Here is a 24,636-nt window from a genome sequence, read left to right as displayed (position 1 = left end):
ATGTGTACCTTATACACAATTTTTTATTTGCCCATTAAATATTTTAAAATAAAAAAATCAAAACAAAGGGATTCACAGCAGAGCAGCATCAATGGAATGGAAGGGACTAAATTGGGCACAAACACCTAGCTGGAAGTCTCCAGAACTCCTTCTCCACACAGTAGGCTGCTGGGGTCAAACACGAACAAAATGGGCAACCCAGGCCCTTTCAGTTTATCACTCCAACCCTCCATCTTCACAGGGTCTCTCTGTCTCTATGTCTTCATTGCAGCCCACCTTAAAGAATTACTTTTACTTGATTTCATCTGTAAAGACCCTTTCTCTAAATGTCGCATTCTGAGGTATGTATGAATTTTGGGGGACAAAGAATTAATCCATAACATAATCCATCTCTGATGCCAGTGCAGTTTTACCTGTGTACATGCATATTTGGGTTGTGGTTATTGTGCATGTGTTAGGTAGGAAGTTAGAAATTCACCCATGTGTGAGTGAAGCATCTAAGGAAAACAAAGCACTTGCAGAAAGGAAAGGAAGGAAGCAGGTCTTGGAAGCAGCCCAGTATTTTATACTACAAAGTCCTTCGCATACCCTGATAACCTCACAGGTGGATCCAGCCCTCTCCCTAAGCAAGGCTTCCCAGGAGAATCCTCTCTGCCTCGCAGCAAGTGGGCTACCCAGTCTGATAACATTGGATAAGAAAACCTTGGGAAAATTTTTACCTGTTTCACACCCAACAAACCAGAAGAGGGAGGAGGAAGAGGAAAAAGAGGAGTAAGTTGATGCTGTATTTTTATAAGGCCAGTCTGAACACAGACTGAAACCCGTCCTGCTCCGTCAAGTGATTTCAGCCTTCAGCTCTCTCAGTTCTTTGCTGAGATGCTGCCTGGCCGGTCCGGTGTATTCTCTTCCTCAAACTTTGCGGCCTTGCTTTCTCCAGTCTGAATGGATGGGCACTCTCTCAGCTTCTACATGGAGAGGGACCCAACCATTCTGATGGATGCCCCGCCTCCATCAAACCTTGCTACCTTGCTTACCACTACTCTCTGTAACAGGCCTGAATTCTTTCTTGCACAAAGAAACTATTCCACTCATCTCCATTAAAACATGTATTTCAAACAGCTTATGGTCACCTCCCACACTTTTGGATCACAAGGGGATTTTGGAGTATATATGATATTTACATATGCACAGTCAAGGATTGGCCTTACCATTTCTACAACTTTGCCCCCTTTATGTTCATGTATATTAGTTTAGCTTGAAGGCCATCTATAATGAAAGCAAAACAAAACAAAAACCAGAAATTTTGACTTTCTGTTGAAGCCAGTCTCCTTGCTCTTTTTTTTTTAGAGATTTATTTATTTTATTTGCAAGTCAGACTCACACAGATAAAGGAGAGGCAGAGAGAGAGAGTGAGGTCTTCCATCCACTTGTTCACTCCCAAATTGGCCGCAATGGCTGGAGTTGCACCGATCTGAACCAGGAGCCAGGAGCTTCCTCCGGGTCTCCCACACAGGTGCAGGGGCCCAAGGACTTGGGCCATCTTCCACTGCTTTCCTAGGCCACTGCAGAGAGCTGGATTGGAAGTGGAGCAGCTGGGTCTCGAACCGGTGCCCATATGGGATGCTGGCACTTCAGCCCAGGGCGTTAACGCTGTGCCACAATGCCAGCCCTGGTCTCCTTGCTCTTAATGTACCTGTTTTTAACATATTCTTGGGGTATATTTGAGAAACATTTTCCTTTCAGCTATTGGTCAAGTGTTTTGAACTGAAAGGGAATGTATATAAACGAAGATTCAGATAGAGGTCCACTGTCCCTGAAACAAGTTATTACAAACTCAAGTTTAAAACATCTGTTTAGGGGATGGCACAGTAGGTTAAACAACTGACTGCAATGCTGGCATCCCATATTGGAGTGAAGATTTGAGTCCCTACTGTTCCACTTCAGATCCAGCTCCCAGCATGTAGGAAAGCAGCAGATGTACTTGAGTCCCTGCCACTATGTTGGAGACCTGGATGGAGTTCTTGGCTCCTGGTTTCAGTCTGGCCCAGCCTTGGTTTTGTGGCCATTTGGGGACTGAACTAGTGGGTGGAAGATCTCTCTATCTCTTTTACTCTGTCTCCCTCGAGCCCCTGTCACTTTGTCTTTCAAATAAATAAAATAAAAAAATTTTAAAAATATACTTCTGAGTTTAGAAGAGCATGTAGGCTGGACTATGTACTGATCAAAATCAAAATCCCTACTGGTCTTGGCTCTTAATTAGAGAATGTGATTCCAAGTATATTTAGTTTTTTTTTGGCAAAATTCAGTTCCTTGTGATTGCAGGAATGAGAACCCATTTCCTTCCTGGCTTTTAGCCAGGAACTATCTGCATTCCTTGTCACTTTGCTCAACTACAGTGCAGCTTCTGATCTCTCTGACTTCCCCTCTGCCACAGCTCTTTTGTATTTTCATTCTGCTTCCAGAGTCAATCTCTTAATTGCTCATGCAATTCCACTGAGCCCACCCACATAATTCAGGGTACACATTCCTTCATGAAATATTTGCTTTCAAATACTTGTCTTTGGAGAAGCATCAAGTATTCTCCGAAGTAAATGAGAATATGTATGAATATATATTCTCAGAGAGTACAATATGTTAAATTTTCTACTGTTTATTTCAATAGTTTATTTCTGGACTTATTTCTTCTGGGCTAGAAGTTGTGAAAACAAAGCACTGTGGATTAAACTCATCATCTGTTTCTGTTGTATAGATTTTGACTGTCAAATAAAGAACACCCTTGTTCAGATTATTGCTCTTTTGCATTCGGTTTGGAAAAATCTTATTAGAGATAATTATTTGTCAATATCATATATAACTGAAAGCACACACAAGGGGTATCTTGGTTCTCATACTTGGAAATCCTTAATTCAATGTTATCTTCTGCACATGCAATTTCTCAGATCGCTGACGACCTTGGGTAGATTACTATTCCTAAAGATGACTGTGTTCTTTTGAAAAAGCATGGACAGCTGCACTTTTTTGAGGGCTCACGTCCATTCAACAGAAGTGAAGACACTACTTGAAATCTTCAAAACATTAAGCTCCTCAAATTTACTTTACATCTTCCTAGAGGCAACAAACATCTAATTAGAGAGACAAATGTACATAGTATTGAAAAGTAAATTGAAGCAAAATAAAATGTAAGAGTTTGTGCTGACAGCAATACATGAACAGAACAGTTTCAAATGAGAAGTGGTTCAAGGATTCCACCAAGAGAATGGAAGGGGAGGCCTTGAATAAGCCAAACACTGACATAAAACTTGTGTTTGTGTGTGTGCATGTATGTGTGTGTGTATGACTGGTGACAGTTACCCAGTTGCCTCAATTGGTCTAATATTCTGGAAAGTCTCCACATATATAAGTTAGTTTGTGGCCTCTGACTTAATAGCTTTAAGTTTGATTTTTTGTTAATATAGACATTTACAAAAAATAGCCCAAGTTTTGCTTATGTTTGCAAATCATGCAAGGTTAAAGTCACTTATGAAGGCTAGCTGGCTCTGTTTGCTAAGGGATCCCTCAGGCCATTTTAATTTACTTTACCATTATAGATCCTGTGTGATTGATGACAGCTCAGTAAAATCTTTGAATACATGTGGTATTATTTTTGGAAATGTACTGCAGACTCTGTTTTTTAAAATCACATATACTGGGGACAGCACTGTGGTGCAGTAGGTTAGGCATCCACCTGTGGTGCTTGCATCCCTTGTGGGTACCGGTTTGATTCTCAGTTGCTCCACTTCCAATCCAGCTCCCTGCTGATTTCCTGGGAAAGCAGTAGAAGATGGCCCAAGTGCTTGGGCCCCTGCAACTGCTTAGGAGACCCAGAAGTTCCTGGCTCCTGGCTTTGGATCAGCTCAGCTCTGGCTGTTGCAGTCAACTGGGGGGTGAACGAGTGGATAGAAAACCTTTCTCTCTATCTCTCCCTCTCTCTGTCTGTGACTATGCCTCTCAAGTAAATAAATAAATTCTTAAAAAAATCACGCATATTGGTGAGACAGAATTCAGTATACAGAATTGCATGTAAAAAGTCTTTTCTGTAAGTCCTATATTTATGTTTGAATTTTAAGAAAGGATACATTACACACTAATAAATTATATAAGAAAAGATATATTGAACTATCCAGTAAAAATTACACACAACTGAATGACCTAAGTGACACTATGATGTTATGTTCCCACTAAAGCGAGCAGAGAAACGTGGCTATCTGTATTCATCATGGAATGTCCTACTTAATCGCAAAACTTTCTAACTTGAAAATGAATTATCATATATGTGGTGATATTAGAATAATAGAATGTTTTAATATAGAGGTACTCATGTTCTGATGTGATGACATTTCTTTACATAATTGTTATCTTTGCTAGGGTTTCCAGGTCTAGATGTCCCATCTTTGGATTCACATGTTCAGAGAAGCGTTCTAGGATCCATAGCAGGGCTTGTTGTTACAGTTTTTGGCACTTCTTTTAATAATAATAATAATAATAACAATAATAAAAAGGTTAAGTTTCCTTTCCATGTCAGTTGTCTTAGTCCGTTAAGGCTGCTATAGAAGAATACCACAGAGTAAGTGGCTTACAAAACAAACATTTATTTCTCATACTTCTGGAGGCTGGGAAGTTTAAGATTAAAGTGCCAGAAGATTCAACGTCTGAGGAGGGCCTGCTTTCTAGCTCAGAGATGGCTATCGGTCGTTGTGTCCTCGCAAAGTAGAAAGTGAGCTGGAGAGCTTTCTGGGGTCCCTTTCATATGACCATTTATGAGGGCTCCATCCCCATGAGTCAGTTACCCTCCAAAGCCCCCTGACATTGCCATCTTGGAGGTTAGAATGCCAACATATGAACAGACTTAGAATGCCAACATCTACGTTCAGTTCTTTATACCAGTGTAACACCAGTTGTATTATGGATCCATTTAACATGTTTGCCTCCTATGAATTGCTTTTTGTTTATTGTTTCCAATGACTAGAAACTCTTTATAGTCAGTTTGATACTTCCTGTTACTCCCTTCCAATTGGAAAAAATATGTATTTATCTATCTATATATTTTGTTTTGATCTAGGACTTAAATCTATATCATAAATAAGATTGTATGTAAGTCAAAGACTTTGTAAAATATGATTTGTCTTGTTTTTACAAAGTAACCATTAGAAATATAGATTTATTTATTTGTTGTGAAGATTTAATGTTCAAAAGGTCCTACTTTTTTAAACTTTTATTTAATGAATATAAATTTCCAAAGTACAGTTTATGGATTACAATGGCTTTCTCCCCACCATAACTTCCCTCCCCCCCACAACCCTCTCCAGGTCCTACTTTTTTGATTACTATGTGCAGCTAATGTCCTGTGGAAATATGAAGTATTTAAATAGCAAGTAAACTTTCTGCCCTTATTTTTATATTTTTATATTAGAAAGAATAACTGATAAAAGTTTTTATGTTCTTTAAAAACTAAAAGGTATTATACAGAAATAAATGATTTTATAGTATTAACTCGGTTTAACTGTGATGGAAGACTTAGGATATGAGGCAACAAAGATAAAAACAGTCCCACGGCCAACGTGCTTTACCTGTCTTCACTTACCTCCAAAATAATAGGTGTTGCCTGAAACAATCAGCACAGGCACCAGGGGCAGAACAGCTGTGTCATCACCTACCACCACAACCAGATGATTCCATTTAGCAGACAGAGACACAGAATGCCATTGCCCATCGTTTAACCCACTGCCTGGAGGAAATAAAATGAAAGACAATCGTATATTATGAACTTTGGAAACACTTGAAAACAATTTGATTCAGATCACATCAGTCAGAGGAGTATTTTCATGTTGATAAATCACTGAGAAAAAAATCTAAACACCTTCCTTTAATGAAAGATATCATTTATTTATGACAGAGGCACATGAATGAAAATGCTACTCCTTCAGAGTCACTATAATGAATTCTGACAATGTGCACCTCAAACTTAACTATTGAAGTCACATGTCAAAATCTTGACCAATAAGATAATAAATACACAGTTGTGTCCAATCTTCAAAAGTTACTTTGCTGACCGGTGCCACGGCTCACTTGGCTAATCCTCCGCCTGCAGCGCTGGCACTCCGGGGTTCTAGTCCTGGTTGGGGCAGCGGATTCTGTCCCGGTTGCTCCTCTTCCAGTCCAGCTCTCTGCTGTGGCCCAAGTGCTTGGGCCCTGCACCCGCATGGGAGATCAGGAGGCGGCGCCTGCCTCCTGGTTTCGGATCCGCGCAGTGCACCGGCTGTAGCGGCCATTTGGGGGGTGAACCAACAGAAGGAGGACCTTTCTCTCTGTCTCTCCCTCTCACTGTCTAACTCTGCCTGTCAAAATAAATAAATAAATAAAGATATCAAGAATTATAAAAAAAAAGTTATAAAAAAAGTTACTTTGCTGAATCTAACAAAAATAAGTATTTAAAAAATCAGAAAACCAGTTGAAAGAGTTGTGTCAAGAATAATCATGAAAGGCTTTCACTGAAGGAAGAAGATCACTGAGTGTTCCCTCTGGTGCTTCCATTCAGGTACACTTTGCTTTCTTGTCTAGGCTACTTCACACTCCACAAGTTGTAGAAAACGCACAATAGTGCAAAACAATTTTTGTTCACAGGAATGCAAATTACTTGTATCTGGAGGGGTACAACTGATGACTGAAGTATTTTTCATCTGTCTACAAATTAATTCTTTATCTGCCTTTATTTGTGCAATTTGGATGCTCCTTTGAGTTGACTGTAACATCTTATTGGTTTCTTCATTAACTAATGAGCTAAATTAAATCTTTGACATATGTCCATATGTTCTCTGATATGATTATAGACATGACTATACCTTCTTTTTAAAAGATCTATAATTTGATAATAAAATGATTAGCAAAGGACTAGAGGTGTACTTTACAGATAAGTACAACATTGTTTTATACTTTATATTCACATTATTATTCTTAGCATTAACTATGAAGTTAATCTTTTGAAATACTGCAGCATAATGACCTTTTTTTTTTTTACTTTTTAAAAAAATTTTTTGAAAGGTAGAGCTACAGAGAGGCAGAAGGAGAGAAAGAGACAAAGAGAGAGGTCTTCCACCTGCTGGTTCACTTCCCAGATGGCTGCAATGATCATAGCTGTGCCCATCCGAAGCCAGGAGCCAGGAGTTCTTCCGGGTCTCCCATGTGGGCACAGGGGCACAAGGACTTGGGCCATCTTCTACTGCTTTCCCAGGCCATAGCAGAGAGCTGTATCAGAAGTGGAACAACCAGACTCGAACTGGCGCCCATTTGGGATGCCAGCACTGCAGGCCACAGCTTTACTTGCTATGCCACAGAGCTGCCCCATAATGACTTGTTTTTGAAAGTGAATTCAGAGGTCAGTGTTGTGGCGCAGAGATTAAGCTGACACCTGCAACACCAGCATCTCATGAGTGCTGGTTTGAGTCCTGGCTGCTCCACTTCTGACCCAGCTCCCTACTAATGTGCCTGGGAAGGTAGTGGATGATGGCCAGGGTTAGCTCCCTGCCGTCCATGTGGAAGACTAGAAAGGGGTTCCTGGCTCGGGGCTTTGACCTGGCCCAGCCCCAGCCACTGCAGTCATTTGAGGGGTGAATCAGCAGATTGAAGATCTTTCTGTCTCTCTTTTTCTCTCTGTAACTTTGCCTTTCAAATGAATAATTTTTTTTTAAAAGATTTTATTTATTTATTTGAGAGGTGGAGTTACAGACAGTGAGAGGGAGAGACAGAGAGAAAGGTTTTCCATCCACTGGATCACTCCCCAAATAGCTCCAGCAATCAGAGCTGAGGTGATCTGAAGCCAGGAGCCAGGAGCTTCTTCCAGGTCTCCCACGTGAGGGGCCCAGGTTCTTGGGCCATCTTCTACTGCTTTCCCAGCCCATAGCAGAGAGCTGGATTGGAAGAGGAACAGCCAGGACTAGAATTGGTGCTCATATAGGATGCCAGCGCCATAGGTGGAGGATTAACACACCGTGCCACAGCACCGACCCCTAACTTTATTTTAAAAAGAAAATATATAATAAATTTAAATATTAAAGTATTTAAAATCATTGGAGGTATTCTATATTTCCTTTTAACTAGTAACATGTCAAAGATACATAACAATAAATGTGTTAGAAATAAAACTGCCTATTAAGTTAACATTTCACTAATGTTTAAAATTAGTCCAAGATCAGCACTGCAATAGTCAAATATATCACAGTAAACTTTTAATTATTAGAAATTTTTTTTAAATACTTTTTTATTTATTTGAAAGGCAGAGTTACAGAGAGAGAGAGAGAGAGAGAGAGAGAGAGAGAGAGAGAGATCTTCCATTTACTGGTTCACCCCCAGATAATCAAAATGGCCAGGTCTGGATCAAGTCAAAGACAGGAGTCTGGAACTCCACCTAGGTCTTCCATTTGGATGCCACTTTTCACTGCTTTCTCAGGCAAATTTTCCAGGGAGCTGGACTGGAAGTGGAGCAGCAGGGACTGGAACTGTGGCTCACAAAGGATGCCGGTACTGCAAGTGGGCTTAATCTGTTGTGCCACAATGCTGGCCCCAAACTTGACATTTTATATGATGGTCATAGCCTGTTAATTTTTAAAATGAATATGTGCTTAATTTATTTTTGTCAAATATGTATTTTGTAAAGTTAACATTATTATCTTTAGTAGTTCTTAATTAAAAATTAACTATATTTCAGTTTTCTTTTTAAACTTCAATGATGTAAGAAATGAAAACAGAAATAATAATAAGGTGTAAGGGAGAATATTGTACTTTAAAATCAACCAAAATTTCTGGATGTCTTCAGTGTTTAAACGCATCATTTAAACACAATCCTGAAATTACTGGATTCTGTGGGTTTGTGGACCTTTTATCTTCCAATCATGTCACAAGTCATGAATGTAGAAAACTGAAAGTAAGCAAATGATTATAGTTCTTGGACATGCAATGAATTTTACTTGGTGAAAACATAATTTCTCCCTTCACACTAACCCAGTTTCACATTGCATGTAAATTCATTCTAGCTTACTGGTTTTGCATCATTGCTTATTTTGAATTCTCATTTGAATCTGTTGTAATATTTTACTCATTCCCTCATTAACAGATGAGTTAAATAAATATTTAACAAGTTTTTTTATAAAGTGTTGATAGCTGCCACTTTTAAAAATATCTTTTGACAGATGAAAGCAAATCTTGGTATGTGTTTTCTCATATTTATAATTCATCATCAAATTTTTTTTCTGTTATGTTATAGTTGCTCTTTGGTCATAGTTTATATCCAAGGATCTCAGATACATTAGCACCTATAAATATTTTAATGAGGAATTATTAAATTAATTAAGCAATTGCACACAATATACATATTATTTTAAACATATCTTCATATGAAAATATTACCTTGTCAAAAACTACAGAAATAGTTTAAATGTGGACAGAAAATATCATACAAAGCTATGAGCTAAAGCCAAATCCTGTATCATTCAAGGACTTTAATTACATTGAAGTCTAGTTATTGTGCAAACCAGACTGAAGAAAATGCTTGCTCTGCACTTCAGTGCATGTAGAATATATGCAACAAATCTGCAATGAAGTTTAACTACTGTAGGAAAAAATTGAAGACAGTTTTCAAAATGGGCAAGAGATTAATGGATATCTTTTCAATGGAAAGATTATATGCCTTTATAGGGCTTTAAACCATTATCTTTGACTAGGTAATTTTACAACCGTATAGCATGTGTAGTGATAGAAGTTCACAGAATAGTAACATAAGGAATACTGTCCATGGAAATGCAAGCTCTGTTTAGAGTAGGAATGACTGACTTCGTTCCATATGTGGATATTAACAAGTGTTGCTAGGTTTGCATTTACTCGTAATTTCATTTCCACATTCCTTTTCTGACTAGAAATGTGTGGCACTTGGAGTTATCTTTGAACTAGTTCTCCTAAGTGTTGTGGTAAGCACAAATCTTAAAGATATATAAACAAACAAAAAATCTGTTTGGTACCATAAGGGACAGACACTTTTGGAGACAGCTAGGAGTTAATGAGGAAAGCTGAGAAAAGTAAATTCCAAAACTCTTTCATAGTCTGTCTGCTTCTCTCCATCTCTGCCTCCCTTATCCTTGACTTTGAGACAGGAGATAGAATCAGGAGACAAAAAAGGGTTAATCTGGGAAGCCAGAAAAAGAAATTGCAAGCTTGAAAAACCTTCAATTAGAAGCTGTACATATACACAATAATGGCCAGATGGCTTACACACCTGGTAGTTCCATAACCATTCTAGGGCTCCTCACCCAAAACCAACTGTTAGAAAATCACAGCCCCAATTATTTTCAGGGCCTCCAGTCTCAGCCTCAATTTGAGCTTTGATTCTTGGCCCACTTCTACTCTCTTAGGAACTGGACTTTCTTTTCCTATAATAAGCCTTTGCTGTTATTATGTGTGAGCTCCATTCAGTTCATTGTCTGAGTCTCAAAAAACCTATAGGGTCCTTGCCTTTCTACCCTCCACTCCCACACCAATTGTTCTTGCTCTCCCTTAGAGTGTTTCCTGCAATTGTAAATTCTTCTCTATTTGAGGTTTATGTAAACCTCTAGGGCCTCGGGTGGAGGCATTTCTTGAAATATAGACATGGAGAAAATAGCACCTTTCTCTGTGGTAGTTTAACTTAGATGCCTGGCTCCAAGCTGTTAAGTTCGTGGTTGTCAAGAGATTTTAGGAGGGGTTGGCACTGTGGCATAGTAGGATAAGCCTATGCCGGTGGTTTCAGCATCCCATACGGGCACCAGTTCATGTCTCAGCTGCTCCTTTTCCCATCCAGCTCTCTGCTTATGGCCTAGAAAAGCAGTGGGAGATGGCTCAAGTGCTAGGGCTCCCTGCACCCACATGGGAGACACAGAAGCTCCTGGATCCTGGCTTTCAATCGGCCCAGCTCCAGCCATTGCAGCCATTTGGGGAGTGATTCAGTGGATGGAAGACCTCTCTGTTTCTCCCTCTGTTTGTAACTTTGCCTCTCAAATAAATAAATAAAATCTTTTATAAAAATTAAAAAAAGATTTGAGGAGACAGCTTTCCTTTGAATAAGGGCAATGAGGTAATACAGATGGCCATCCCAGTAACCAGGTGAATTTTGGATGGACCCTTTGGGGTAACTGGTGCTGTCATGTCCTCAAATTCAGCACTGGTTCTCCTTTATCTAGAGAACATATCTGTGTATGTATTGTCTGCCTGGTCAGTAAAAATGAGGGCTCTCTTTCTGTCTTTGTATCTCACTAGTGAATGTTGAGAGGGGCATCACAATCTGTTTTAATATTTACTCAATAATAAAACTAAATATTTTTTCTTCTTTTTGAAGAGGAGCCACCAAACTGATGGGCAATTTGATCTTTGTTTCCCCAACAATGGTTTCCTAATAATTAATGAGTTAAATAAAATCTTTGACACACATTCATTTTGTACATGTATGTGAATTATGATTTTACCCTTTCCTGGAAAAAATCTAATTTGTGAAGAAATTTCAAATAGGTTTGCATTTTCAAAAGATAATTCCCAAATATCTCTTTTTGGTCTTCCAGGGTTCATCTTAAGTCAGAGGTACATACAGATTCTAACATCACAGCTTGACAAGTTGTTCCAGAAGTAGTGAAGTGAGTTTCTGCCCCTAGTTTCTTATTCGCAGGTCTTGAATTGCATATTCACCCAGTAACAAGGTAGCAGCAACTGGTCAACTGGCCAGAGGCATTGTTCATTGAAGAGCGCCCGGTGCCTCTTTATTAGCCTGTCTAGCATCTTAAAATAAAAAGTCGCTATTTGGTTTTGATGCCAGTTTAGGCCTCATACTGATTCAGCACTCAGATCTTGCCCTAAATTTGCATACCTAAATCAGGAAAATCCAATCAGCTCTGTGATTACACACTTGCCTGCAGCACCCTGCACATCAGAAGCAAATCAGTCAACATCTAATTTTACTCATGGGGATTTAAACAGCCCCTAACCTAGCAGGCAGAGGATTTGTCCAACAATAGCAGGTCTGCAATGGGAGGTGGGAAACAGAGAGGGCCTTCCTGGTGGGTGGCTAGCTGTGCATCTAAGCTCAGATTTCCTTCCTATTGTTCTCTCAACAAAGAAGATCCAAGATTTGCTCTTTCACAATTGAAAGCAGCTGAAGCTTAGGAGGATCACTGATTTGCAGCCAGCAGGGCAGAAAATGGAGGATCTTGGATTCCTCCCTGGGAGAGGTTATATTAGAAAACTAGTCAGTCAATGGCTGGAGTTGTGGTGAAGAGAGTTAACCCTCTGTTTGGGTATGATTGCCCAGTCTGGGTATGTCTGCATCCATATCAAAGTACTGGTTCAATTCCTGCCTACTCCTCTTCCAATTCAGTTCCCTGGTTAATGGCCTTGGGAAAGCAATGGGTGATACCCAAGTATTTCAGTCTCTGCCACCCAGGAGGGAGACCAGGATGGAGTTTCTGTCTCCTGACTTCACCTGGCCTAGCCCTGGCTGCTGCAGGCATTTGGGCAGTGAACCAGCACATGGAAGATCTCTGTCTCTCTATTACTTTGCTTTGTGTACACACACACACACACACAATTTAAAGAAAACCAGTCAGCCATCAGCAAAAGCCTAAGAACTTTTTTTGGTATTTGCTGGCACCTTTCAGAACAAGGCAGGATCAGTTTCCACCTGTGTTTAGAGCCTGTGTTTGAAATCCATGAGTAATTTTTGCACAGTATGCATTACCCATGAACTTTGTAATGACTCCCTTTTATGTATGGGTTTCAACAGATTTCTTCACAGAAGAGGGGAAGGGAGAGAAGAGGAGTGGAGGGGAGGAGCAAATCTGTGTGTGTGTATGTGAGTGTTTCATGATGTTCTGTCTGTGGTTCTATGAAAAGGAGGATGAGTATGGAGTACGTTAGGAAATGGAGCTTCAGGTTGATATACACCTGCAGAAGTATCCATAATACTCCTTACAAGGTTACTTCATAGAGTTCATGGAAAAATGGAGTTAAAAGGTAAGTTTGAGCATTAATTAAAAGGTAAGTATGAAGCATTTTTGAAATCCATGAGTAATTTTTGCACCGTATGCATTATCCATGAACTTTGTGATGACTCCCTTTTATGCATGGGTTTCAAAAGTTTTTTGTAGCAAAATAAATTTATCTTTTAATTCTATTTTCCAGAAGCTTTCTGAAGTATCACTGCATAATCACTTTTGGATAAAAGAACAATTTAATGGTGGTTGTGAGTACCACATGTGAACAGTCTGGAGGAACTTAAAAGGAAATACCTATCCAGTTCCTCCCATTTAGGGGCATCAAGTATGTCATTTCCTCACTTCACACCTTATTACAAAATTAACTTATACAATTGTGGCAACACATCCATTACCTGCTGTGATATTCCTTATGGATTCTTCTGGCTGGAAGAGGCTCAGTTTGAGTTTTCCATCCTGAAGAAAGAGGACAAACTTCCCTGAGCCATGCCAAAATTCACTGGAAAGCAAATGTCCTGCTTTGTTCCATGTTCGAAATTGAAAACTGACGGAGAACTTGTTCTTTCCAGAATTGCCAGGCAGTGCCAGATAACTCTTGGAGTTCAAGAAAGTCACAGGAACAATCTGTGATTGTGGACAGGAGAAGGTCACGTTTCCCTAAAATTGAAACAGAGGAGCACACTGAGAGCCTTTTGCGCTTCCATTTAATTAAACAGATTTTGCAGATTCACAAAGACTTCTTATCAATCCAGAGTTTTATAAATTAAGTTGCGCTCATAGAGCTTAAATCTATGACATTCACACTATTTTCCAACATAAGCTTTATCATGGTCGGGCAAATCTAACCCTGTGGCTCCCCGGGCCCCCTGCCCTGACTTTGGGTGAAATTCTCCACGCCTATACTGCCTGTACTTTGAATACAGCTCCCTTTCCGTTTTCACATTCCAATTAACAAAAGCTGACTGTTGATCCTGTGGAATAATCAGAATTGCACTTCAACAAAAGGTGCCAAAAATTCCAGGGACTGACTCTAGGTAAATGACTGGAATCCCAAGACCTGACCAGGAAGTATGACGCAGTACGGGTAAACAGTGAAGCCTTGGAGGAAACGGCTCACCATCAACCAGTTTCAAGACACCCTTGGAAATCTTGATGATCAGCCAAATATATTATTTTCCCTAACTTCCTTCAACCCTCTTTCATTTGCTGTAGCTGTTGTCACCCTCTGGTCCAAGGCCTCCCGGCCCGAGACTCCTCCTCTCTCCCTCTTGTGGCCTCGCAAAGGACCCCGGGAAGGCTGGCTGCCTCAGCTGGGTGTTTGGCCCTCAATTCACTTCTTTTCATGCAATGCATCTGGTAACAATAGTTTTAAAATTTCCTCAGGCAACTCCAAGATAAAGCCAAGCTGAAAAATCACTGATCTGCAGATTTTTAAAAAAATATTTATTTATATTTATTTGAAAGCCAGAGGAACACAGAGAAAGCAGGAGAGGCAGAGAGAAAGAGAGGTCTTCCATCTGCTGGTTCATTCCCCAATTGGCCGATCCGAAGCCAGGAGTCAGGAGCTTCTTCCAGGTCTCCCACGCGGCTACAGGGGCCCAAGGACTCAGGCCATCTTGTACTGTTATCCCAGGCCAGAGCTGAGAGCTGGATTGGAAGTGGAGCAGCTGGGTCTTGAACTAGCACCCACATAGGATGCCAGCACTGCAGGTGGAAATTTTAAAAAAGCACTTTTGGGGCAAGCACTGTGGTTTGTGGGTGAAGCCACTGCTTGCAAGGCTTGCCAGTTCCAGTTCCAGCTCCCCCACTTCCCACCCAGCTCTCTGTTAATGGTCTGGGAAAGCAGTAGAAGACGGCCCAAGTACTTGGGCCCCTGCAACCACGTGAGAGACCCAGAAAAAGCTCCTGGCTCCTGGCATTGAATTGGCCCAGCCATGGCCGCTGCGGACATTTGGGGAATGTACCAGCAGATGAAGGATCTTTCTATCTCTCTGTCTCTCCTTCTTTCTCTGTAACTATGATGTTCAAGTAATATAATTAAATCTTATTCAAAAATCACTTTTCAGACTGAATCATAGTTTGAAAAAATTTTGTCTTAGGGCTGGCGCTATGACGTAGCAGATAAAAGCTACCACCTGCGCTCCATATGAGTACAGATTCGAGTCCCAGCCGATCCACTTCTGATCCAGCTCCCTGTTGATGGCCTTGGGCCCCTGCACCCTCGTGGGGTACCAAAGGAAGCTCCTGGCTCCTGGCTTTGGATCAGCCCAGCTCTGGCCATTGTGGCCATTTGGGGAGTGAACCAGAGGATGGAAGACCTCTCTCTCTCTCTATGCCTCTGCCTCTCTGTAACTCTGCCTTTCAAATAAATAAATAAATCTTAAAAAAATTCTGTGTTAACAAACATCAGAAACTATTGTTTTTATTTTAAAATAATATACATTGTAATTATAGACATAAATCAGAACACTTACCTTGACTATTTTTTAATTCTGTAGAATATGAAATTTTCACTGTATCAAAATATTTGTAGTAACGATTTAAATACCAAAAGCTTAAGTGTAATAGATACTGACCAATAATATAAATTTAATCACTTGATTATCACTTCTTTATTTAGATGGGTACCTGTCTGTTAAAATAACAAAGAAGGACACCCTCATTCCATAGGCAAGTAATCATTACTTAAATAAGCCAGTTCTGTAACCTGTGCCAACAAAATATATTTTAAAATGTTTTCCTTTTAAAAATATTGAAATACCCATTTTTCTACTAGTATAAAGAACACACAAAATTGTGATAATTTTCAGAATGTGCTCATATCTAACACTGTATATTTAACATAATATATATGTTAACATATTAATGGTTATATATTCAATACATTCTTTTTTGGTTATTTTCATGTAAAATGTACATATTCAAATGATTTTGTATAATGTAATTAGCATATAGTTTTCTTCAGGGTGGCAGTCAGGATGCCTGAGACACTGGCATAATTGTGTCTTCCTGATTGGCTATAATAAATTAATAATTCCAACTATAATACAGAATAATATGAAATTTTTATGAAATGCAGTTCTTATTTTCTTGAGATAGTCTTGGCTCCTTGTGTGTCATAAGTCTCAGTGAACTCCCATTCACCTCAATGACAGGAACCTTGATAATAGCTCATAGATGGGGGTAGGGGACGATGCATTCTTCTTTACATCAAGAATTACGTTTAAAAAGCAGCTTTAAGATCAGAATGTGTTACATTAGGATTGTTGACACAGCTACCTATTGGCCAAACAAATCTTTATATTTAGGTGGCTTCTGAGTAAAGCACCTCCAACAAAGTCAACTTCAGGAAACTATGTCTTCTTTTTCTTTCCTGTTTGAGCTACAGTTAATATTTCAGGTTTTCCATGGTCAATAACTTTATGTAGTGATTTTTTAATTTATCCCCTTCATTTTTTTTCAGATTGTGAAAGGTATGTAATCTGTGGAGTCTTCTTAAAACCTCTTTCCTTTGGTGTTTCTCTTTTCAAGCATTTTTTATTTGTATTATCTCAGAATGGTGCTTCCAAGTACAGGTTAGACTTCTCTCCTACTTCTTCCCCCTAAACTTTTCCTGAGAGGTTCATGGGGTCTCATGGAGGTTTTTTTTTTTCTTTTCCCCACATGTGAACTCTTAGGTGATATGTTAGCTTGGTGACAGAGAGCTAAAGGTAATTTCAGGTTTCATCCTACAACCCATGAGCCTATTCTTTGCCAGCATATAACAGGAAAGAAAACACCTTTTAAGACAATACAAATATATATTCTCATGACATATTTCCATATTTCAACTCAAAACATAGTTATTGTTTACATAGTTATTGTTACACATAGTTATTGTAAACACTGAAAAAGTTTATTAATCAATTTAGAAGCACTTCCAGTTGATTAAGGAATCATTCATTAGGGAAATAATAATACCAAAAATACAGGAGACATGAATTCTATTTATTTATTTATTTTTATTTTAATTTATTTTGACAGGCAGAGTGGACAGTGAGAGAGAGAGAGAGAGAGAGAGAGAGAAAGGTCTTCCTTTTTGTCGTTGGTTCACCCTCCAATGGCCGCCGCGGCCAGCATGCTGTGGCCAGTGCACTGCGCTGATCCGAAGCCAGGAGCCAGGTGCTTCTCCTGGTCTCCCATGCAGGTGCAGGGCCCAAGGACCTGGGCCATCCTCCACTGCACTCCCTGGCCACAGCAGAGAGCTGGCCTGGAAGAAGAGCAACCAGGACAGAATCTGGCGCCCCGACCTGGACTAGAACCCGGTGTGCTGGCGCTGCAAGGCGGAGGATTAGCCTAGTGAGCCGCGGCGCTGGCCAATGAATTCTAATTCCTATACAAAAACAGAAAATTATTTTTGTTTTACTTCACATAAAAATAACTGCATTCTGGCCGGCGCCGTGGCGCTGTCTCTCTCTCTCACTATCCACTCTGCCTGTCAAAACAAAAACAAACAAAAACAAACAAACAAAAAACAAAAAACCTGCATCCTATTAGACATTAACTTCCTATCCATTTTAAAATATTAATTTAAACAAGGAATTAAAAAAGACTTGATTTTTAAAAATATTAGATCAGATGGAGAGATAAAAGGGATGTTTGTATGCAGAAACACAAAAAACAGTGTCAATTCCTTTTCTCTTTTCTTCCCATTTAGTCTTCCTTACCATAATGAGGATTTGTGGTTTGTGCTTCTTGGCTAATTCAACAATGTCCACTCCATTATAATAAGGATTTTCTAAACAGCCTTGAAAACTTTTATGTGAGAACGCAAGCGATCTTCCAATTGTTAGAATTCCTCCAAAGCTGATCTTAGAATAAAAGAAAGTGACATAATAATAAACCAAAATAACCAGATTTGGCCTGAAGCTCACAATGTGCCCATCTCTGCACTGGGTATTATTTTTGCTATTACATAGCTAAATTAAGGTAACAAAATGATAATCTGGTATAGGATCAGAGTCTTCAGTAGGTATTATATTACAAAGCCATTTATCCCATATAAATGTCACAGCTTTCCAAGTTTGTTCTGATCATTCATATATACTTCATAGTGTCCTATGAAGAAACTGGCAGAATAGACATTATTTTTATTTTTATAGTTTAGAGTCATATGGTCAGTGCATTGCCAGAAATAATGTTAGACCATTAGAAAACAGTAATAAATTGTTTACATGTGTCCATTTGACTCCATTCTTATTTAACCAATCTAATGGTAGGAAAATGTTTTTAACTCCTCAAAGTGATCCTATGTAATGCTAAATTGGTTCAGATTATACCAAGATAAGAAAAAAACTCTCCAGAATTATTTCACAGCCAAACAATAGATGCAAAAAAACCAGATGGAATTTGAAAGGAATATATCTAGTAACATTGCTTTTTGTCCTGAAATATCTTCATTTGTAAAAAATTTCATAAAGTGTACACTGTGATTGGTTATTTACTCTCATAGAAAAATTATCTATAACAATAAATTGTCCTATTATAGCTAATAAACAGTTTAGTCATACCTGAACATATCTATTACTATATACAAATCAGCATAGTTCTAAATTATTATGAAATAGTATTTCTCTAGGATTAGAGGTTTTTTCCCCCCAGGTTATAATCCATTTAAATTACACAACACATAACAACCTCAGAGTTAAGATCCAAGTATCCAGAGTGTTCCTTGGCCTGGAAATACTGAGTGTACTTGTCCAAGGTGAAGTTGATATGTGTATTGAGTTGCTCAATGTAGACAGAATGCCAGTGCTGGTCATCCAACAAGCTGCCCAGGATGAGGTTTGATTGAGCTTTAGTAGAAGGCAGGTTAACATTGCCTTAAAAGAGAGGGCAAATCCAACTCTGTTACTTCTGATCAAAATCACAGCTACCCGTTGTTAGTTCAGCATTACAGTTTATGTCCATACCTACATTCCACATAGTTGTCATCTGAATTTCTCTTCATTTTGAACACAATGTTAGTTTACTTTCTGCATTCCTTCTTAATTCATTTCTACATTTTTTTGAAATTGCTTGAGTAATTTATTATTCATGATACATTTACTTTGCAATTACTTTCTTTGCTAGAATCTCATTATCAACACTATCTCCTAATTTTACTATGACCTATTCTTGTCTGCAGGATTATATGTAATATTAATATATCACATGTATGTTTTATATATATATATATGCTGTCTTTCTTGCATAGTTGTCAAGATATATGCTACTGCATAAATCATAGTTGGAATTAGGTATTTTGACTTGGACAATATATTATATCATGGGTGGAGAATATTCAGCCCACAGGCCTATTAAGGCCCATGAAATTATTTGGTCTGGCCCTGCAAAGGCAACTTCAGGCTGGGCTCAAAATTCAACAAATCTATAGAAGGTTAATTTTAGTTGATAATTTTGTGAAACCCACAAATGATGTTATAAATATCCAAATGGCCTTTGGCAGAAATAGTTCCCCATTTGTGTATCACATGTTCACTTTATCTAACTGTAAAAAGCTTAGGTACCACAAATATGCTTTCATCTAAACAGATTTTTACAACTATTGGTATAAAGTAGAAATACATTTTACCTGAATTAAGAGAAAAGACAAGCTTTCCTTCAATTAATTCCAGAGTGAGGTGGTTCCCATGTTGTCCTTCTCTGTGGAGTAGAATTCCATTACTCTGCATGGTTTTAAATTTCAAAGAAATAACATCTCTTATTGGTCTTACAAATTTTTTATCAAATCTGTACAGCAGAACACTTGGTCCATCAAAATAAACCATCTCGGACCCTAGGAAAGATGATATTAAAAAGTAATTCTAAATATAAATATGCTGTCTATTAGCACTTTGAAAATGTGTGAGTCAATAGACCACAGCACGCGTGCACACACACACACAATATGTTTGTGGTCTGTTCCTTGAAGGGAAAAACTAACAATAACATACTTTGTGTCATGATTTATATCAGTACCTGGCATCCACTGTTAGACTTTTCTGATATTTTCTCAACTTTACCATCTAGAATCACCTTCATTGAGCTACTGCCAATGGCTCCTATCTTTATAGTGGCCTATTTATTCTCAATCTGCATTGTTTGATTTAAAATCAGCAGGAAATTATCTCTACTACACAAATTAAGATGATGTTTTTTTGACAGGTAGAGTGGACAGTGAGAGAGAGAGAGAGAGAGAGAGAAAGGTCTTCCTTTACCGTTCGTTGGTTCACTCTCCAATGGCTGCTGCGGCAGGTGCACCGCGCTGATCCAAAGCCAGGAGCCAGGTGCTTCTCCTGGTCTCCCACGTGGGTGCAGGACCCAAGCACTTGGGCCATCCTCCACTGCACTCCTGGGCCACAGCAGAGAGCTGGCCTGGAAGAGGAGCAACCGGGACAGAATCCAGTGACGCGATTGGCACTAGAACCCGGTGTGCCGGTGCTTGCAGGTGGAGGATTAGCCTAATGAGCCGCGGTGCTGGCCAAATTAAGATGATTTTTACAGTCAATATTAACTTAAATGGCTTTGTTTCCAGTAGCTTTCATTCTTCTTAATTCTTACATAGGCAATCACTTCAGTGAAGACTTTGTATATTATACCTACAAACACACATTCCATAGAATTACTGCTTTGGTGAGGGAACATGGCCTGAATAACACTATTTTAGGACTGCCAGAACTATGTTTCTGTCATTCTCTCTCAGGTCTCTGAAAGGGTCTTATGATTTCACTATGAAGTTCATAAACACTTAATTCATCAAAAGATGCATTTTAGCAATACTGTGATAGAACATTCAGCAAAATCAATTGAAGATAAACGTTACCCAAAAGTAAAAAGAAGGAATTTTCCTTGGAAAAACTATATGTTTTTATAATAAAAGAACATACCCCCAAAACGTAATAATATGTGTTATTTGAAGCTAATCAGCTGATATGGATTATTTATTTATCATTTGATTTCAGGAAATATTACAGAAAATATTACAGCTACTTTTTTGAAGTTGTCCATTTCATTTGGATTATCTGAAACACATACAATAACCTGAGCAGCTATCATTTGAAAATTTACATGTTCAATGTTCTCACAGTGGAGTGTTAAAAGGAAAACTGAGACCACTTCAATTGAATAAGGTTACTTGACCAAGAGAAAGGTTCAAAACAGGGTAGCATTCTAAACCAGAGTTCAGAATGACCCTGTCCACAATTTGTTGAGCAATTTTTATAATAAGAAGGGCAAGAAATAACATAAGGAAATTACCTAATTTGTGCAGACAGGCACTTTCCTAATTTGGGCACAATTTGGCAACTTTCAGCCTCTGAACCAGGGATTAGCTACTGTGACTGGCTAAGGCTCAGTTACTTAGTTACAAGAGTATAATCTTTTTTAAAAAAAGATTTTATTTATTTATTTGGGAGGTAGAGTTACAGAGAGAGGGAGGGACAGAGAGAAAAGTCTGCTGATTGACTCCCCAAACAGCCACAATGGCCGGAAATGCACCGATCTGAAGCCAGGAGCCAGGAGCTTCTTCCAGATCACCCACACAGGTGCAGGGGCCCAAGCACTTGGGCCATTTTCCATTGCTTTCCCAAGCTATAGCAGGGAGCTGGATTGGAAGAGGAGCAGCCAGGACTCGAACCAGTATCCATATGGGATGCCAGTGCTGTAAGTGGAGGCTTAGCCCACTATGCCACAGCACTGGCCCCCAACTACTCTTAGGGTAGTTTACAAACTATGTGCAAGTCAAACTAGGTTACAATTCATGGCATATGGAGGCCCCTTTGGGACAAATTCATCATTCAATATGGAAGCTGGTTTAGGCCAATTTATTCCAGTTCAAAATGACTAATGCAATTATGAAGAAATAATAATATTGGCCGGCGCTTCGGCTCAATAGGCTAATCCTCCGCCTAGCGGCGCCAGGACACCGGGTTCTAGTCCCGGTCAGGGCGCCGGATTCTGTCCCGGTTGCCCCTCTTCCAGGCCAGCTCTCTGCTGTGGCCAGAGAGTACAGTGGAGGATGGCCCAAGTGCTTGGGCCCTGCACCCCATGGGAGACAAGGATAAGCCCCTGGCTCCTGCCATTGGATCAGCGCGGTGCGCCAGCCGCAGCGCGCCAACCGCGGCGGCCATTGGAGGGTGAACCAACGGCAAAAAGAAGACCTTTCTCTCTGTCTGTCTCTCTCTCACTGTCCACTCTGCCTGTCAAAAAAAAAAAAAAAGAAATAATATATCAAATATATGACAAATACCACTGTATTGGGCACTGCCTAAAATAGTCCCTAACAACAAGGTGCCTGGCGGATGATGGGGGTGGGGGGAGGGGTGTCTGCGGCCGCTGTGGTTAAACCCCGGAAGATTGGACCACCTGCAGGGATAGGTCTGATTTAGTTCCGGACACGTGGACAGTGCATGATCCCTATGCCTCGCTTAATGTGCCCCTGTGCATGGTCCACCCGTGCCTGCGTGACCTTTTCACTGACTGGCTCCCCTACTGCGCATGTCCTTCGTAAGCTTTATATGCATGTACACTTCCCCACTAAAGCGGTTCCTGCTTCCACAGAACTCACGGGTGCTTGTGGTGTGTTCTTGACCCGTCAACCTTACCCTTCCTGTTCGCCTTGTTGGGGAGTACTTGCGCTGCCCCTGCTAGTCAGGGGCTAGCATTGGGCTTGAGATCCTGACACCACTGTATCTGTAAATATACATAAGCTAAATAGTAATTCCTTGTTAAATAACTAATCGTGTGCTACATGGTAAAAACAAAAGTCTTTGGTCAATTCTGAACGAATTGTGTCACAGCTGGTAAATCTGCCACCTGGTTTGAGTCCCAGATGCTCCACTTTCCATCTGGCTCCCAGATAATGCACCTGGGAAAGCAGTGGAAGATGACCTGAGTTCTTGGGCTCCTTCCACCCAGGTAGCAGACCAAGATGAAGTTCCTAGCTCTTGGACTTTGGCCTGGTCCAGCCCTGGCTGGCAGTTTTGGCCATTTGGGGAGTAAAACAGTGGATGGAAGATCTCTCCCTGACTCTCCCTCTCTCTCTGTAGTTCTCCCTTTCAAATAAGTAAATAAAGCTCTTTAAAAATATGAACAAAGTCATCTATGATTATTAAGTGGCAATAAGCTAAGGAAAATTTTAAAAGACTGACTAAAGAATTTCACATTTTGGCAATACCATGATCTCCATGCTTTTATTATATTTTATGTGTTGCTCAAAGACAATGTAAGCATACAAGCTTTTTTATTTTTTTAAAGATTTATTTTATTTATTTGAAAGCCAGAGTTACAGAGATAGACAAGGCATCCCTTGATTCATTCCCCAAATGTCTACAACAGCTGGGGCTGGGTCAGGCCGAAGCCAAGAGGCAAGAGCTTCATCTGGGTCTCTCATGTAGGTGCAGGGGTCCAAATATTTGAGCCATTTTCTGCTTTTTTACTCCAGGCCATTAGCAGGAAGCTACATTGGAAATGGCAGCTTAAACTCGCTCTGATGCAATGCAGGTCTTAAAGCTTTATTTTTTTAGTTGGCAAATCAAAAGTTTGTTCTTGAGTTGGTTTTGTCTGGATTATTTTAATCTTTTTTCTTCTTACTCTCATGAGGATATTAGGCAACAGAAGTATATTTCCTGGAATGTCTCATTCAGGCAAAACAGAATAGCAAAAAATTTGTCAGGAAAATGATAAATGGAGAAATTACCTAAAAACTTCTTTTTCTTTTAAATAATATGTTTCTCTCTTCAATGTGTTTGTTAATGCTATGTCTAGATATTTAACATATGTCTCTAACTGTGTATTTTTTAATGATTAAAAATCAAGATTTGAAAAAGAGGCATAAAATACTCTGCCATGATTTGTGAAGTCAATTCTTTTTTTTTAAATTGTCAATTCTTAAAAATATAAAATTAAACAAAAAGTTATATTTGGGATAGAAAGCATTTAGCCTAGTTATAAGTGGCAAAGACCTGTCCAAGAATTCCTTTGAGGGAGAATTTTTACCCTTTCTCCAAATTAGGATTCATCCAAGGCAGAAGCAAACTTTCATGTCTCAGTGGTGAGAGGTCATCTAAACTTTTTCTCTACTTATCCACAAAATGTTTTTAGAATTTTATAACTCTTGTAAGAGCAAACAAAAGTTTCCATAGCCATAAAGAAGATAATACAACATAACACATGCCTGAGTGAAAACAGTAAAATAAAATAACAGCATTCAATATTCCATTTAATACAAATCTTTATCAGAAGGCTTTAGGGAGCAATACTTTTATATGAAATTCAAGTAATATAAGTAAGAAATGTAGTAAGTACTAGAAAATTAAGGCCACTTAATATGGTTACACTAGAAACCAAAGTTCCTAAAAAATTCCAGATTATAGCATCTGCCATCCAAAACAAATGGAGAAACTCAGCTGTTAATTTAAAGTAGAAAATGTGTGTCTAATTTTGTAAGAATTTAGTTTATAATTACTAGCTTCATGAATGGGATTATAGTTTTGATCACCGACTCTGCCAACATCAACAACAGAAATGCTGTCTGTTTGTTGACTACCATTAAATAAATCAGAGGATACATTTTTCG

General features: G+C 39.2%; 1 protein-coding gene across 3 annotated transcripts in view; it reads right to left on the bottom strand.

The window, feature by feature from the left end:
• LOC133766538 (contactin-associated protein-like 3) overlaps positions 1 to 24,636 on the bottom strand; it is a 181,170-nt gene that overhangs the window by 80,443 nt on the left and 76,091 nt on the right. For all 3 annotated transcript variants that reach the window (XM_062200213.1, XM_062200212.1, XM_062200214.1), the window contains exons 3-7: positions 19,654 to 19,857; positions 18,717 to 18,901; positions 17,747 to 17,890; positions 13,436 to 13,697; positions 5,621 to 5,764 (exon numbers count right to left, since the gene is read on the bottom strand). In XM_062200213.1, the coding sequence (XP_062056197.1) occupies positions 5,621 to 5,764; positions 13,436 to 13,697; positions 17,747 to 17,890; positions 18,717 to 18,901; positions 19,654 to 19,857 (939 nt within the window). The remainder of the gene's footprint in view (positions 1 to 5,620; positions 5,765 to 13,435; positions 13,698 to 17,746; positions 17,891 to 18,716; positions 18,902 to 19,653; positions 19,858 to 24,636) is intronic.

The sequence above is a fragment of the Lepus europaeus genome, chromosome 9, assembly GCF_033115175.1.
Source record: "Lepus europaeus isolate LE1 chromosome 9, mLepTim1.pri, whole genome shotgun sequence".
NCBI classification, from domain to species: Eukaryota; Metazoa; Chordata; class Mammalia; order Lagomorpha; family Leporidae; genus Lepus; species Lepus europaeus.
The sequence above is the reverse complement of the archived record's forward strand: the minus strand, read 5'-3'. Positions and strand labels throughout refer to the sequence as shown.